Source organism: Mytilus galloprovincialis, chromosome 3 (assembly GCF_965363235.1).
Source record: "Mytilus galloprovincialis chromosome 3, xbMytGall1.hap1.1, whole genome shotgun sequence".
In the NCBI taxonomy this organism is placed as follows: Eukaryota; Metazoa; Mollusca; class Bivalvia; order Mytilida; family Mytilidae; genus Mytilus; species Mytilus galloprovincialis.
In genome coordinates, this window is record NC_134840.1 from 78,616,088 (window position 1) to 78,631,825 (window position 15,738).

General features: G+C 32.1%; 1 protein-coding gene across 1 annotated transcript in view; it reads right to left on the reverse strand.

Moving 5' to 3' along the window:
- The window catches only part of LOC143066818 (furin-1-like), a 42,748-nt gene extending 40,805 nt beyond the window's left edge, over positions 1–1,943 (reverse strand). Inside the window, exons 1-2 of the mRNA XM_076239628.1 lie at positions 1,836–1,943; positions 517–581 (exon numbers count right to left, since the gene is read on the reverse strand). Coding sequence (XP_076095743.1) covers positions 517–581; positions 1,836–1,943 — 173 coding nt within the window. The remainder of the gene's footprint in view (positions 1–516; positions 582–1,835) is intronic.
- Positions 1,944–15,738: the final 13,795 nt, after the last annotated feature.

Consider the following 15,738-nt stretch of genomic DNA (forward strand, 5'->3'; position numbering starts at 1 on the left):
AACTAGGCAGTTTGACCCTATTCTTATTCGCAATCTAAGGGAATTTTGCACTGATAAGTGTTCGCCCTTGGTCATTTCGCCCCAATTTTGGTTATCCGTAGTAATTATGCATAACCATGGGGACATAAAAGCTTTGTTAGTGTAATCTATCAAAAGTCTTTAATGAGGACTAACGATGGTCGTTTGAATCTTCACAAAAAAATCACCCGTTCCGTTGGTTGATTACCTTTGGTTTTGTTAATTTTAATGGACTCCCCCCTTTTTTTAATATACCTTGTTGTTCGATATTCGTGTTATTTTTTTTAGATGATAAAAACAATGAAAAAGTACAGCTTCCTGTGTTTTCGTACATGCTTCTAAACGGTCTCAACAATTGATGTTGCAGTAATCTGCAGTATTCATAAATGTTCAACAGAGTACTGTGACATCAAATATAGATATTAATACTTTATCAATTTGGGACATTCGAGGTGATCTTCTGTATATCGTACAACATATATGAATGCTAATTATTACCTATTACCAGCACTTGAATATGGATCATTATCATAACCATAAATGTCTTTGTCATTGGCAGTATCCTGAAACACAAAAGTTTTCATTAATGAATATACCATATTTATGTTAGGAATCTCCACATGATTTGGGATATATCTTAGAAATCCTTGACTCGCATGTCTGACAACATTGCTTGTATTTAATTAAAAGAAAGCAACACACTAACAACATCTGGCATGTTTCTGTTTAATATGCTGCAAATTGGTTGACTTCCAGGGGATCATAACTTGTTAAACAGTTTTAACAGCGGTATACTACTGTTGCCTTTATTTATTAAACACATGCTTATTGTTGAAAACTGTGGATTCAGATTTAAGGTAACTTTTGAGTATCAAAATCTGAGTAAAGATAAAGGTTCTCACCTTCTTTATACATGAAAAGCATTACAATTTTTTAAATAATTTTTCAAGTTATACTTAGCGGTCCTAAATAATAAATTTAACAAAATTGGTTTTCTTGGAAAGAACTTTATTTCTTCGCGTTAAAATTGTGTTGCAGAGCAAACTCATGGATGCCCTTTTTAAATTTTACAGGAAACACTGCATTATTGGAAGGGTTTCGTGCAGTTTAACACAAACGATTTGTATGTCATTGAGGTTGGAGATATTATTAGAATTTCAGCATAAAATGATTGTTCAGTTCGAGTGTTATTGTATATATTTATAGAATACATGATTTACATAAAATGGTGTCCTTATGAATGATAAAGTGCTGAATGCAATACATTGTTTCAGAAAGCGATTGGTAAATGAACTTGTCAATATAAAACCTAACTTAATAAGTACATGTATGTTGTTTTTTCTTGACTTTTAAAGCAAAGCAAAAGGCGAGTAAGCCAGCAATATTTAAATTGTCATTGTTTCCCCTTACTTGGCTAATTGATCACGAAAAGCCTTGACTATGCTGAGGATGAAATATATAATTTTAAAAAACTTATTAGTAAGTTTTACAAGTGAATTATAGGTGTAATAGAATCAATGGCAATCGTTCTTTATCAGCCATCCGTGAAGATATCCATATCAGTTATGGTCACAAAGCTACATCAATTACATAAATCAGAAATATGTCTGTTTCAAGTATAATAAAGATTTCATGGTATCATAATAACTTTTCTTCAAAAACACCCCTCAGCCCTCGACCGATGTAATGCCACGAGCAGACTTCTCGGGATTAAATTGAGGTTTCGTCTTGATACGGATAGGATATAAATAAGATACGTGTTTATATTTTTACATTTTTTTGGTTTTGTTATAATAAATGTCATATTTGATACTTACAACATTAGCAGCAAGATCAGGATGGTCGGTTTGTAATCCATCGTCCAATACTGCAATGACGATACCAGCACCAGTGTAACCTGCTGACCAGGCGTTACTGACTTTCATTGTTGGAGTAACATCGTCATTCTAAAAATGATAATTGCGATTCTCATTTTTTTAACTTTTTGTGCATTTAACCGATTCGTGACACTTTTTTTTCAAGAACGTACGTTGATTAAATTTTGGATATGATTTCCCGAAAAATAATATCCGAATAATATTATCAGGGTCTTTCAATAAACTATACGATAATGGTTTTACCACTTTTTTTCCATATAATGATATTTTGAAATATGAATTTTCTAAAATGCTCAGCAAGCTTCAAAAAATACATTTTTTTTTTTAAATTAGACAAAATTAAATTTAAAAGAATCTATGTATATATACACCTATTTACTTAATATATGTGTAGTGAGAACACATTTAAGTTATCTTTCACGTTTATTAACTTCTTTAATTAATATAAGTGTAGAGGGAAAACATTTAAGTATTCTAACACGAGTTTGATATAATAAAAGGAAATTTGAGATAAACGAACCACATAAGGTAGATCTAAACATTCTGAAAATGTTTGACCTTGTCATATTTTGTTTTATCTTATAGCCATTTTTAAACATAATAAACAACTCTTGCATTTTATCCTTATGCTCTATGTTTTAACATGTTGGCCCCTTTGGTTGACAAGCGGTCACCGGACACATTTTTCTAGATACTAGCTAGATACCCCATCATGATTGGGGCCAGGTTTGGTTAAATTTGGCCCAACAGTTTCAGAAGAAAATATCTTTCTGAAAGTAAACGACGCAGATGGACGCCAAGTGATTCAAAATTACTGACAATTAACCTTAAAAGCAAAAATTTAACAAGAAACAGAAAAAGACCACTTGTAGAACCTATATGTATTAATTTTGCGATCGTCATTTACCAGACTAGCCCCGAACTTTAAGTACTGTTATTCCTTGGTAGATGCTATATTCCTTAAAAGACGAGATTATCATTCTTAACCAGCAAATAACAAATCTTATAACATTAACATTTCAACTCTCTGAGTGCAGAAAGACTACACACACATACACAGTGTATATAAATATATTGTTCATCTCTCCTTTTTTATTGAGAGAACTCTTAATCTAATTTTTATTGCATCGTTTGGATACACATAATTCGAACACCGTAATTGCATATCTCCTCTAAACGTGATGTCTAACCATAGGTAGAGCCTATTCACCAGAGACAGTCATCACAGTTTAGAAAGACTCATTACATGGCATGCAAATATTCAATTACATTTGATCATTCCAAATCTCGTATTTCGAGAGATACAGTGACAATTTCCTTCTTCTTTTTTTTTTATAGTAAAAAAAAGGAAAATATAAAACTTTTGCGACAGAAGGAAGCTTAATATTTTCGATAGCGACTTCAAATAAGTTGATAACTTAGAATGTCAATAAAGCACATGCTGTGATAATGTTTGATATGAACGTTCCTCACAATTTATAATTGAGACAAAAAACAAAATCGGGGTAACAAACTAAAACTGAGGGAAACGCATAACTATAAGAGAAGAACAACGACACAACACTACAATGTAACACACACAGAAACGGACCAATGTTCTCATTTGCAAAAGAAACTATACAAAAGTAAATTCCTAAATGGAAACGCAATGTCTCACTATTTGTTAATTTTTCTATTTGGTTCAACAAAAATCAAAGAAACCAGATTTACAACCTACATTGTACCAAGTAAGAATTTGACGCTAATATTTTAAATATGACATTACGTTGACTGTTTGGCCTTTGTACTTTTTTCCATAAGACATCGAAAACAAAATGCTTTTATATCTGAATTTAAAAAGTAGTTTTGCACAAATAGTTTGCCTGCGACATTTGTAATTGAAGAACCTACCAAATACCAAAGATTACTCCACTCTGTATCCACAGTTTTTGGTACTCTGACATGGCCTATTTCTTGTTGAACCCATTTAATCTACAATTAAATATAAACCAAATTGAATGTTAAAATACGAACGTAGTCATTTTGGAGTATCAGTGTTAATGCATGGAAGAACTCCTCATATGCATTAACCCAATTACTTAGTATAATCAAGATCGAACAAACAAACATTTCTGTGTTTTAATAAACGGTTATTCTCGCGAATGGCCGAGTAGTTTAAATTGTTCTGATAACGCTTTAAAGACGTTCTTATCTGATTGAAATACATACCATGCGTCCATGCATACCTTACATGCAGGTATCTTACAACGCTTCGTTCTCATTTCTGTTTTAAAGACCTTGTTAGAGTCTCTGGTGTTGTCCAAATGATACACACCTTTAAAAATCTTAAGGCTGAATTTTTTTTATTGACTGGTATACAAACTACATGTATAAAGATTATCAAAACAGAAATAGAATGGAGCGTTGTAAAAATGTTTAAGGAAAGCGTGAACACAGGTTCTGTATTTTAATCAGATTGAAGAAACATCAATTTAACACAGCAACGTTGTGAACAGTGCAGATATATATGCTCCTCGATATATGTAATATCACGGTCGACACTCGGCTAACCGAGAGATTGGTCGGTTAATCTATATTGAGTATGCGGCTATATGGGCGATTGGTCTGTTAATCGGGTTGGCTATACGTCTGGTAAGAGTAAAACGCACAATTTAATGTTAAACTCTATCAAATATACAGATTTTTGGCATATTATAAGAATCAAATCAAAAAAAGATAAGTGTCTGACAAAATGATATCTATCATAGAACATTTTCCACCTTTAAAAACATTTCATAGTCTGCGCAGTTTTCGGCAAAAGTAAAAGGCGTCGCGCAAGTATGTAGTATTTATGATTACACGCATAGCAATTTTTTTAATAAAAGGCGAAACAAACAATTTTAGATATCATTTAAAAGACACAAAATACTACTTTGGTTCTTAAATATAATTGACATTAGTAAATATTTCATAATTGTAAAATAACGTGAGTAATACCACGTTTTAGTGAAAATTATGGCAATAAAGTCTGTTAATGGGTTGGACAATTGAAATTGTGTCAGTTAAGAGTTATTTAGCCACGAAAATAGTTTTGCTACCTTTATGAAAAAGTTAAGAATGGGATGTTCTTGAGTAAAAGCATTTTTATTTTGTCGTTCTTTGCATTTTATTGAAGAGTGTGTCACTTCAATATAGCGTGATCTGGGTTGTTCGCTGGAATATGCATGAATTTATTATTAACGATTTCAATCGGCCTTAATTTTTGTGTCTGCTCAAAGTAGCATGTTCTCAAATCCGACTGAACGTGTAATTCTAATACAACACAGGGTACAGTATAACGTGTTGTCGTTCTCATATGCACATGATATTTGTCACTGGACGTTTAACCCTAATTCGTCAGCATCATCCATTTAGTTCTTTTCTTCTATTACTTGATCATCTGTTGTTTACAAATAATTATAAAAAAAGTAAATGGAAAGGAGCGAATGCAGCTACATTTGGTTGTATTAAGTTTTAATTCATTTTATTCCGTTTAGTTCCTTTTCTACATATGTGCAGAGGAGAACTGTAGTTGTCCACATGTAAACTTCAAGCATTTGTCACCAATATGAGTACATCGCAATCCGTTACTGTTTCAACACCCAGGGGGTTTCATGTCTTCAACAATTATTTTTTTTTCTCTCTCTTTTTTAGCAATGCATCACATGGATTCGAGCGTCACTGATGAGTCTTTTGAAGACGAAACGCGCGTCTGGCGTATATACTAAATTTAGTCCTGGTATCTATGATGAGTTTATTCTCTACTTATCTTTTATTTATATTCTGTATCTCCATCCAGATTCTCGTGTATACCATGAGGGTTCGGATTGGGGGTGTTGATTATTTCTGTATTCTTTAAATTGTTATGTTACTTTTCTCTACATTTTATTTATCTTACTCATTATTTTTTCTCTATTCTTTATGTTTAGGCATTCCAATATATTTTACTTACTGATGTTTAGTTACATTACGACTTTAATACTGGTTACCAATGTAGATGACAAATTGGTGTCATTCATGACAATTAAACAGAATCCACATGATATATGCGACCATTCTCGGATAAAATCAAATTTACTTTAATTTAACACCTTTTTGAAACCATTTTTATCAATTTTCCATATCCATTGCCTAAATTGTTAATTATTGTTCATGTGTTTTGTTTCCGTATATTTTATATTCCATTGCTCATGTTTTGTTTCCGTATATATTTTATGTTCCATTGCTCAAGTGTTGTTTCCGTATATTTTAGCCGCTCGTCGTCAAATTAACACACCATAAAGTAATAAAATTATACTTTTATTGTCATTCATAACTCTTAACAGACCAATTAACAGACCGGGTTTTATACATCCGACCCATTAACAGACCAGGTTTTAAATAAAGATTGATTTATGTCACCAAAATACAGATTTACGTGTAGATTTTTCACACAATGATATCAATTTGGTTAACACACATAATGCCTGTCTTTTGTCGATGTTTAAAATATTGCATGCAAGTAAATTCAACCAAAGTGTCATTTTGTGTACATTTTGTGTGTGTAAAATGTGTATAAATTTATTGATGAGTAACTTGCCTTTTTATTTTATAGATCGTACATAGAAGCTAGAAAAATAATAATTACACCACTGAATTCAGTACATTGAATAGTTTTGTTAGACATAAATATTTTTTATGATAAAAATATATTTAAAAGGTAATACAATAAAACATGCTGAGTTTTCAATGATTTTCTCGATAACACCTGATTAACAGACTTTAGCCAACCCGATTAACAGACCAACCGCCGATATAGCCGCATACTCAATATAGATTAACCGACCAATCCCTCGGTTAGCCGAGTGTCGGCCGTGAATATGGAACCGCATCATCATGGGTAGTAAATGTAATCACGTGATAAAGGAAATATAACAGCACTATAATACATAAATAGTCTTACCCCTGGACTTCGTCTTAATAGATCTACATCAGTGTCTTCTCTTAGAGTACTCAGTTTTTCTTTTGTTCTTGTCTGTCTGATCCGTGCTTTGATATATACCTCTTGTCCTATCCGAAACTGAAATAAGTCGAAAAAAATGAGTGAACATCAATCGACATTCGGGCATTCTGAAATAATATCAATTTCATTTATTTTAAACCCATAATAATCGCGTACCTTATAATTTAAGGATAAGACAAACTTTTTTTTATTAATTTGTAACGATTTGATTAATTTATTACGCAAACAAGTGAAATTGCAAATATATGTGTGTTCTTTGTTAAACAGTTTAATGAGATTAAAAAAAAATATCTATTGAATTATGTAAGACCTGTGTTTGGTATGATCATCTATATGCTATAAACTCATTGCCAGGGTTAAAATTGTGTACGCCAGACGGGCGTTAAGCCTACAAAAGACTCATTAGTGTCGCCTCGAATCAAAAAGTTAAAAGGACTAATAAAATACGGAGTTAAAGAGCATTGAGGACCCAAAATTTCGAAAGGTTTTGACAAATACACCGGGGTAGAAACTTCTTAGTAATTCAAAAAATTCTAAATTTTGTAAATAGCTAAATTAATACTATTTTATATATTCGACTTAAAGTAAAAATCATTGTTTATTAATTAGATATAAGAAGATGTGGTATGAGTGCCAATAAGACAACTCTCCATCCAAGTCACAACCTTCAAAAGCAAACCATTATAGGTCAAAGTACGGCCTTCAACACGGAGCCTTGGCTCATACCGAACAGCAAACTATAAAGGGCCCCAAAAATGACTAGTTAAAAACCATTCAAACAGAAAAACAAACGGTCTAATCTATATAAAAAACGAGAAACACTTATGATCCACATCAATAAACGACAACCATTGAACATAAGGTTCCCGACTAAGGACAGGTGAAAACAAATGCAGCGGGTTTAAACATTTTAATAGGCGCCAACCCTCACCCTAACCTGAAACAATAGAGTAACATCACAGCTTAGAAAGACACACTAAACAAAATTCATTGCAATGGCTTAACTCAATCAAAAGACATATTAACAAAAACAAGTGAACATACACTGAACGAATAAATTTGATCTATGACTCAATGTAAGTGCAAAATTAATACAAAAAAATGGGGGGTTAGATGTAAAACAATATCAGAAAGACAACCATAATCTTGGACATAATGCCGCCAAATAAAATAACGTACACAGTTAAATTAAATTAATTTTGTTGTAAGGTATACATGCAGTACGGAAATATTCTTTACAAAATAAATAATTGTGTTGTTCATAGTACGAAAACAGAAGTGAAAATTTATCGTCATACTAAACACTTACCAATGATGGTATATATATAATAAAAATAGTGAGACGAGATATACATGATATATAACACTAAATAAGTAAACATTAAAAAATAACAAAAATGCATTACAAATTGTGTCAACAGGTCAAATTAACACGAAAGTACGATTTGAGAATTCTCGCAGTTACTGAAAGCTAGTTAAAAGCCAACAACAATTAATAAACAAAAAATCATGCATCAGAGACTAAAATCAACTAAAACACATCCCAGGGATTTAATTTTTTAATGTCATGGACAGTCAAAGAAGACATGACCTGTGCAATGTCAAAATGAAAGTATCGACAGGTAGTAGATAAGTTAGGAGTTAACCTTTTAATAAATATGTATTATTCTATACATAGATAGGGTGATCATGGATGTATATTTATACATCCAGAAAAAAAACCGTTTGAAAAGAATACAAATTTAGTTATGTTTGAATTTGCTGATGACAAAATCGATATTTGTGCCAATGTAAACTATATTCAAAGATCTAATTACAACATTGGTAAGATAACATTTACTAACAAGTTTGGGGGGAAAAAGCGAAAAGGTTAAAGGTTCGATGAGTTTACACGGATCATGCATGTATTGTACGTTTTAGTTGTTATGGCAGTAAAGTCCTTTTTTGCCAACGAATAATATGGATTAAGAATTCACCAGTATTTCGCGAAATGTATTATTCATTTTGACTCCAGTATATTTAAGAAATAATTCATGTGGGCTTGAAGTTATACTGATTTTACCACGGGTTGGTCCTTTATGCTAAATATTTTACCACGAGCGAGAGCGGTATAAATTCAAGCCTCCATGAATTATTTCTATTCTAATAGGACAAATATGGCAATTCTTTTGGATCGAAGCGCTCTAGTTGAAGGCAAAAATATTTGCCGTTCCCGTAAATAAACGCACTATTACATTGACGTAAAAGAACGGAGCAAACTGGACTAGTGGCATGCTTAAACCATTCACAAGAACGTATTTAGATAGGTTTGGATGAATTTGAATGATAATTTTACATATATGTAAACGTTTCCTTGTTGTGATGATTTTCCGTTTCACAACCGTGCATTTTCTCGTAAATTGCTTATATTCTTACGTCCTCGTGCAATGACGTCGGGTAGTTCATTTATAAACAAGAGGCTGTCACAACGACAGAAAACCGGATTTATTTACATTTATTTGTGTCCTGCCAATATCACAAAAACCATAACTGATGAACGGTGAAAGTGAAAATTGTCAATATCAAATTTGACCTAAATTTTGTCATCAGTATCAACATATTAAAATTTGAATTGCTTAGGTTGAATGGTTCATGAGTAAATGCAACAACATGAATGGAAACGCCATTTTTCGATCTTTCAAGAACCATAACTCCTGAACGGTAAAATTCAAAATCGACATTATTGTACTTGACCTCCATTTTGTCATCATTTACAACATATTAAAATTTGGGAAGCTTTGGTTGAACAGTTCATGCGTAAATGCACGGACACGACTGGAAATGCCATTTTTCAATTTTCCAAGAACCATAACTCCTGAACGGTAAAAGTCAAAATCGTCATTATTGAACTTGACCTTCATTTTGTTGTCAGTAACAACATATTAAAATTTAAAAGCTTTGGTTGAACGGTTCATGAGTAAATGCACTGACAACATTTGGTTGCCGCCCGCCCGACCGACCGCACGACTGCCCGGTCGCCCGACCGACCGCCATACATCCCCAAATCAATAATAATAATAATAATAACACAAAAATCCGGTTAAAAAGCATATGCCGTGGGAGAATGATCGGAACACCCAAAGCAATATATTCATATTTTACCACGGGTGTGTACTCAAAGCGTTTGAAGAACGTCATATTAATTTTTTTATCAAAACTATAAATCCCTGCATCCTGTCGTTTGTTTTATTTTGCCATTTCACAAGGTCGTACTTTTCAAAAACAATCAATCCCTTTGGAGGTGTGCTTCTAATATGTTTATGCAATCAGTATGCATTGGGTTAATCTTTAAATTATACCATTAATTAATTTTTTATCTTGATTTGTCACTACAAAATTAATTAACGATATGTGAACACCGATGTTGCCTCAATTAGTTTCATATATATTATATTAATTTAAAAAAAAAAGACAAACCGTATAGTTAACTCAACTTTATAATAGTTGATGATATACAGAAAACAGTATATCTTACACAATTTTAGTTATAGTAGTTGGGGACATCTAGAAAACCGTATAATCTAAATTATAAATTTCATTTGACGAAAAGTTCAGGATATACCTCATGGAAAACTGAAAGCGCTTCTTTAACGAGTGTGATCTTTCGGAATACAAATATGGAGGATCTAAATCAACTAAACGATATAAGCAATGACCTATATGAATCTATAAAATTTACTATTATAATAGATCTTGATGAGAATTAATTACCTTTCTCCGACCTTTTGATTTATAAAAAGAGTTACATCCCAGCTCCTTTGTTCTAACAGGGGTGATCTGAGCCGGATCACCCTTATCAGATCACCCCAGTTTGAGTTTCTTCGTTAGGCATGCTTTCCTTTGTTCTGTAACATTTTGGCGGGAATGTCAATTCCACTATAAAACTTATAATTAATTATACGGAAAAAGCTATCAAAACTCAGGTAGAAAAAATCCAGTGTAAATGCTGGGATTCGAACTCAAGACCTTTAGCATATTAAGCCACGACACATACCACTACACCAGGACGACTGGATACGAATTTATAGTAATTTGACATACTTAAAGGAAGCAAGATCTTTTTATAAGTGGGACGAGTTGTCAAACCTTCATTCAGGGGATTTAAACCTTTCTCGTTAATAACAAGAATAAGTGAGTTTTCAGACTGATTGTTCAATTTGATTTTACACTTTTTCAAAAGTGGGGCGAGTCGGCAAACAAGAGTGGGGCGATTTTTTTTATGAAGTGGCGATATAGTGTCGGCCGATTGGCAAGTGTGGCGAGTTGACATTATTTGATATCTACTCATCGTGTTTGAGGGTCATTAAGGGTATACATCATATAGTAATATATAAAGTATATTGTAATGGTTGTGTGGCATTCTAAACTAGATTTTATGAATTGTAAATGGTTTTCTGTCTAATCTAAAACAGCTGGAATGTAAAATAGTTATCCCATTCGGACTTGGTGTGTCAGTGTTAGATAACCCTCTGGCCTCCGGCCATCGGGGTGATCTTACACTGACACACCGCGTCCTTGTGGGATAACTATTAGACCTTTTCAACATCTCTCGACACCTACAGTTGAGAACGACTACGACAGGTAAAATGTGAAGGGTCGTCTCAAAAATTAAAAAAAAATGAGATAATTATTGATTTTATTGCTTTCAATCATTGTCAATGATAAAACTTTCCTACAGAGTCCAAATGACATGTTTTTTTTTTAATTTATTATAAAGAAAATGATAGACTTTAAGTCACATTTCATCGTTTTAGACTTTTAGCTTCTGGCTGTCCTGGTTGAATTTGGAAAACGAAAAGAACAAATCATGTTTTATTGTAGTTGATATTTAATTAAACAATGATTATGTCGGTTGACAAGGGCGGTACATGTCTGTTAGTTTTGGCCTTGGATGCCTCCATAATGTACTCAATACTTTGTTTCATTTCAATTCACCAATTTGGTATTCCACTTGAATTCTGTTTTCACCAATCACTTAAATGTTGTAACATTGAAACGAGGGGTCAAGAAATTGGGAAATCGAGAAATAGAAAAAGCAAAAACGCAAAATCAAGAATTCATTTCTCGTTTTCTCTTTCGTGTTTTGGCGTTTTTGCTTTATTGATTTCTCGATTTCTCGATTTCCCGATCTTATCTATTTCCCAATTTCTTGATTTCCCTATTTCTCGATTTCTCAATTTCTCGATTTCTCGAATTCCCAATTTCGCGTTTGCAAAATGAAAGTAGAAGTCACGAAAACGCGAAAAGGCGAAATAGATGGCCGAATCCGGCCTCCATACATATATTCATTTATTTATTTGGTTGATATATATTCTTAAACTATATAGTCAAAACAGTATAAAACCGCCAATCCAATATGTTACGTAATGATAATCATGATGGTTTTTGTCTTTGAGACGACCCATCCATTTTACCTGTAAACTGTAGGTGTCATTAGTCGGTGTCGAGAGATGTTGAAAAGGTCTATTAATGGATAGATCTATAGCTGTTGATTGACCACTGATAAATCGTAAACAGCTTTTCAAGAGTGAATTTATAATTATTCTGTAGGAAGCTCTTCTTGTTGAGAAGTGCTTAAAAAGTTTTATTTGATTTTTAAATGGTATGTTTTCTACAACCACTGGGTCGATGCCACTGCTAGTGGAGATTTATTTCCCCGAGGGTATCACCAGCCCAGTAGTCAGCACTTTTTGTGCTGACATGAATTATCATTGATATGGTTATATTTATAAATTAACTGTTTACAAAATTTTGCATTTTTGAAATACTAAGGCTTTTCTACCTCAGGCATAGATTACCTTAGCTGGATTTGGCAAAACTTTTAGGAATTTTGGTCTTCAATGTTCTTCAACTTCGTACTTTATTTGGCCTTTTTTACTTTTTTTGATTCGAGCGTCACTGATGAGTCTTTTGTAGACGAAACGCGCGTCTGGCGTATATAAAAAAAATTTAGTCCTGGTATCTATGATGAGTTTATTCTCAGTTAGGCACCTACCATTCAAACTTTGTGTGGGTCATTTTTTTTTTTTTTTTTCCTTTTTTTTAACCTCGGGGAAGATTTTAATCAAAAACAAAATATTTTTTCAACAACATATATAGAAACAAGAAGTTTTTGTTTGTTAACTAAACGTTGGTATTATTAATCCCTAGTTTTCAATGGAAACAAAACTTTTTTTTCAATTTATCTCTAAATTTAAATTTAGAATCAAATAATGTATCGAAAATAAACATGCCTCCCCCCCCCCCCCCCCCCCCCCCCCCCCCCCTTCTCGCAACAAAAGTGGATGAAAAAAGTTAATTTAATTTACAAAAGTTCAATATTAATTATTCATATTTATTTAATGTAGCATATAAATTATCAATTCGTTGCAGATTTTTTCTTAAACTGTTTTATATTTTAGTCCTCTTTATAGCTAGTATTACTTCGAATAATATGTTGCATATTATGTTTATAGAATATTTCTTTGATCTAAATGTTTCAAATTTCTAAATACATTTTTATAATCGATATGAGAGTTGAAATTAATTAATTACTTTAGATAATTGCATCATAATAATCATGATATATGGACAATACGATTGATCCATATCATTTCCATTACCAGAAATACTCTTTTATTTTTCGCTAATTTCTCACGTCATTTATAAAGTAATTGTGACTGCTTGATATTTTTCAAACACCCGTCTTTATTCTCATATACATACATTGTAATCCAACCCTGCCATAAGAAATATAGTAATTTTATCATTTAAAAATTACATTGTATCCTACCTGGTCAATATACTCAAATCCTGGATGTTCCTTATTAAACCATATTTTTGGATCGTCTTCTCTTGATGTTGTGAATACTATCCTATCAGTAAATTCTCCATCTCTATAATCTGATCTTCTAAAACCAAAAACCGAATAGAACAAGTACGCACAAAGAAGAGAAAAATAAATTTTCATTTTTTTTTAATTCAAAAGGCTAGTGTTTTAACACAAGTATATTTTTTTCGGAATATGTCACGTTAAAAATGTGAGTACAGCTACGTGTTACTTTAATATATATAGTTTATCTATATATATATATATATATATATATATATATATATATATATATATATATATATATATATATATATATATATATATATATATATATATATATATATTATATATATATATATATTATTGATACACTCCAGAAACTTTACTGTGTCATTGGCTGGAGAATTTTAAAACATTATTTTTAATAGTCGTAGATGTAGTATCGAATTCATAACAGTGTGGCTATGGACATTGATTGGCGCACTTTAATATCCCATTGACTGGGACAGATTAGGTGAACGTTCGTCTATAACGCCCATTGCTCACGACGTCCTTAATATAAACATTTAAACCGTGGGGTCACCAAAGGTTCTCAACGCCTATATAAAATAATTCGAAATACTAATCAGGAATTTGTGTTTTGATTTATATTGATTAATTAAACGTCCTTTACTTGTGTTTTTGTTATGTTTCGACAATCAATTTTCATAATAAGATATCGCAAAGCCATGTTCTTTCAGAAAAAAAGAATGACTTACTGAATGCATATATTGATTGATTATCTTTTTCGGATTTAACAATTGCGATTGTCGAGTTATGTAATCTTTTAACTTGTATCTGGTCTAATTTTATTTTAGAACGAATGCATAATCCACTTTCAAAAGTTGTGCAAATACGAAACATAAAGACAAAATATACTTCTGCCCTGTCTTTTTCGTACTTGAAAGTTATTGGATAGTAAGAAAGCTATTTGGATTAAACCTTGTGAAATTTGCATGCATTTACGTTATTGTATTTGCAAAATTTATAATTTGGTGTATATAGGAAACTTAAACCGTTCTGCTATACTGCTACTATACTTGTGAAAAAACACTTGGCAACAGAAACGCATTCATCTTATCTATATAAAAAAATCGACCCAATTTACATAGAAATGGACGTCTTCGTGCATTTGTGATCGCAAATAAAATATGTTCCGGACCTTATGAGTATTTGGACCATACGTGTATGGTTGGACCATATTAGTTTACCCTTATGGTCATGATATATGCGTATGGTCCAAATACTCATATGGTCCGGAACACATACATGATATTCTATGCGTTGTCGGTCGTCTATTAATTTTTTTCTTTTGTTGATGGATTTGACGTCTTTCTGTGAGTGATTATTTGTTCATGACTTAAAACTTACTTGCAAATAATTTAAAAACAAGACTTGATTTATAAAAATGTCCAAACAAACCATGATTTTTTTTTAAACATCACATCCATTGCAAAAGGCTAAAATTCGCCAGGTCTTTAATTTCAACAAAGTGAGTTGACTAAATTGATATTGCGGACCATTTTCCAATTTCCATGCGGTATCCCGATTTTTTTTTGCTCATCATTTACGTTTGTTTTTTTTTTTTTTTATCCCAAGACCTCTTGGAGCTTTCATTCTATAAAGTGTGTATTTTGCTAATGGTCGAAGGCCATACGGGGACCTATAGCTTGATAGCGCCTGTTGGTCCCTGGAAAGAATGTGTCTGATTGCCTATCACACTTCATATTCTTATTTTAACATGCAGTTATATCTATGATAAGAATGAAAATTGAATTGTCATTGAGACAAAAACCCAACCAAAGAGCAAAAAAAAAAAAAAGAAAAAAAAAGCCCAAGGCAACATGTAGATCTTTCGTATCAAGGGAATTGCTATAAATATATTTATTTCGGGTTAATAGTATTAGGCCATACTCAAGTTATAAAATAGATCT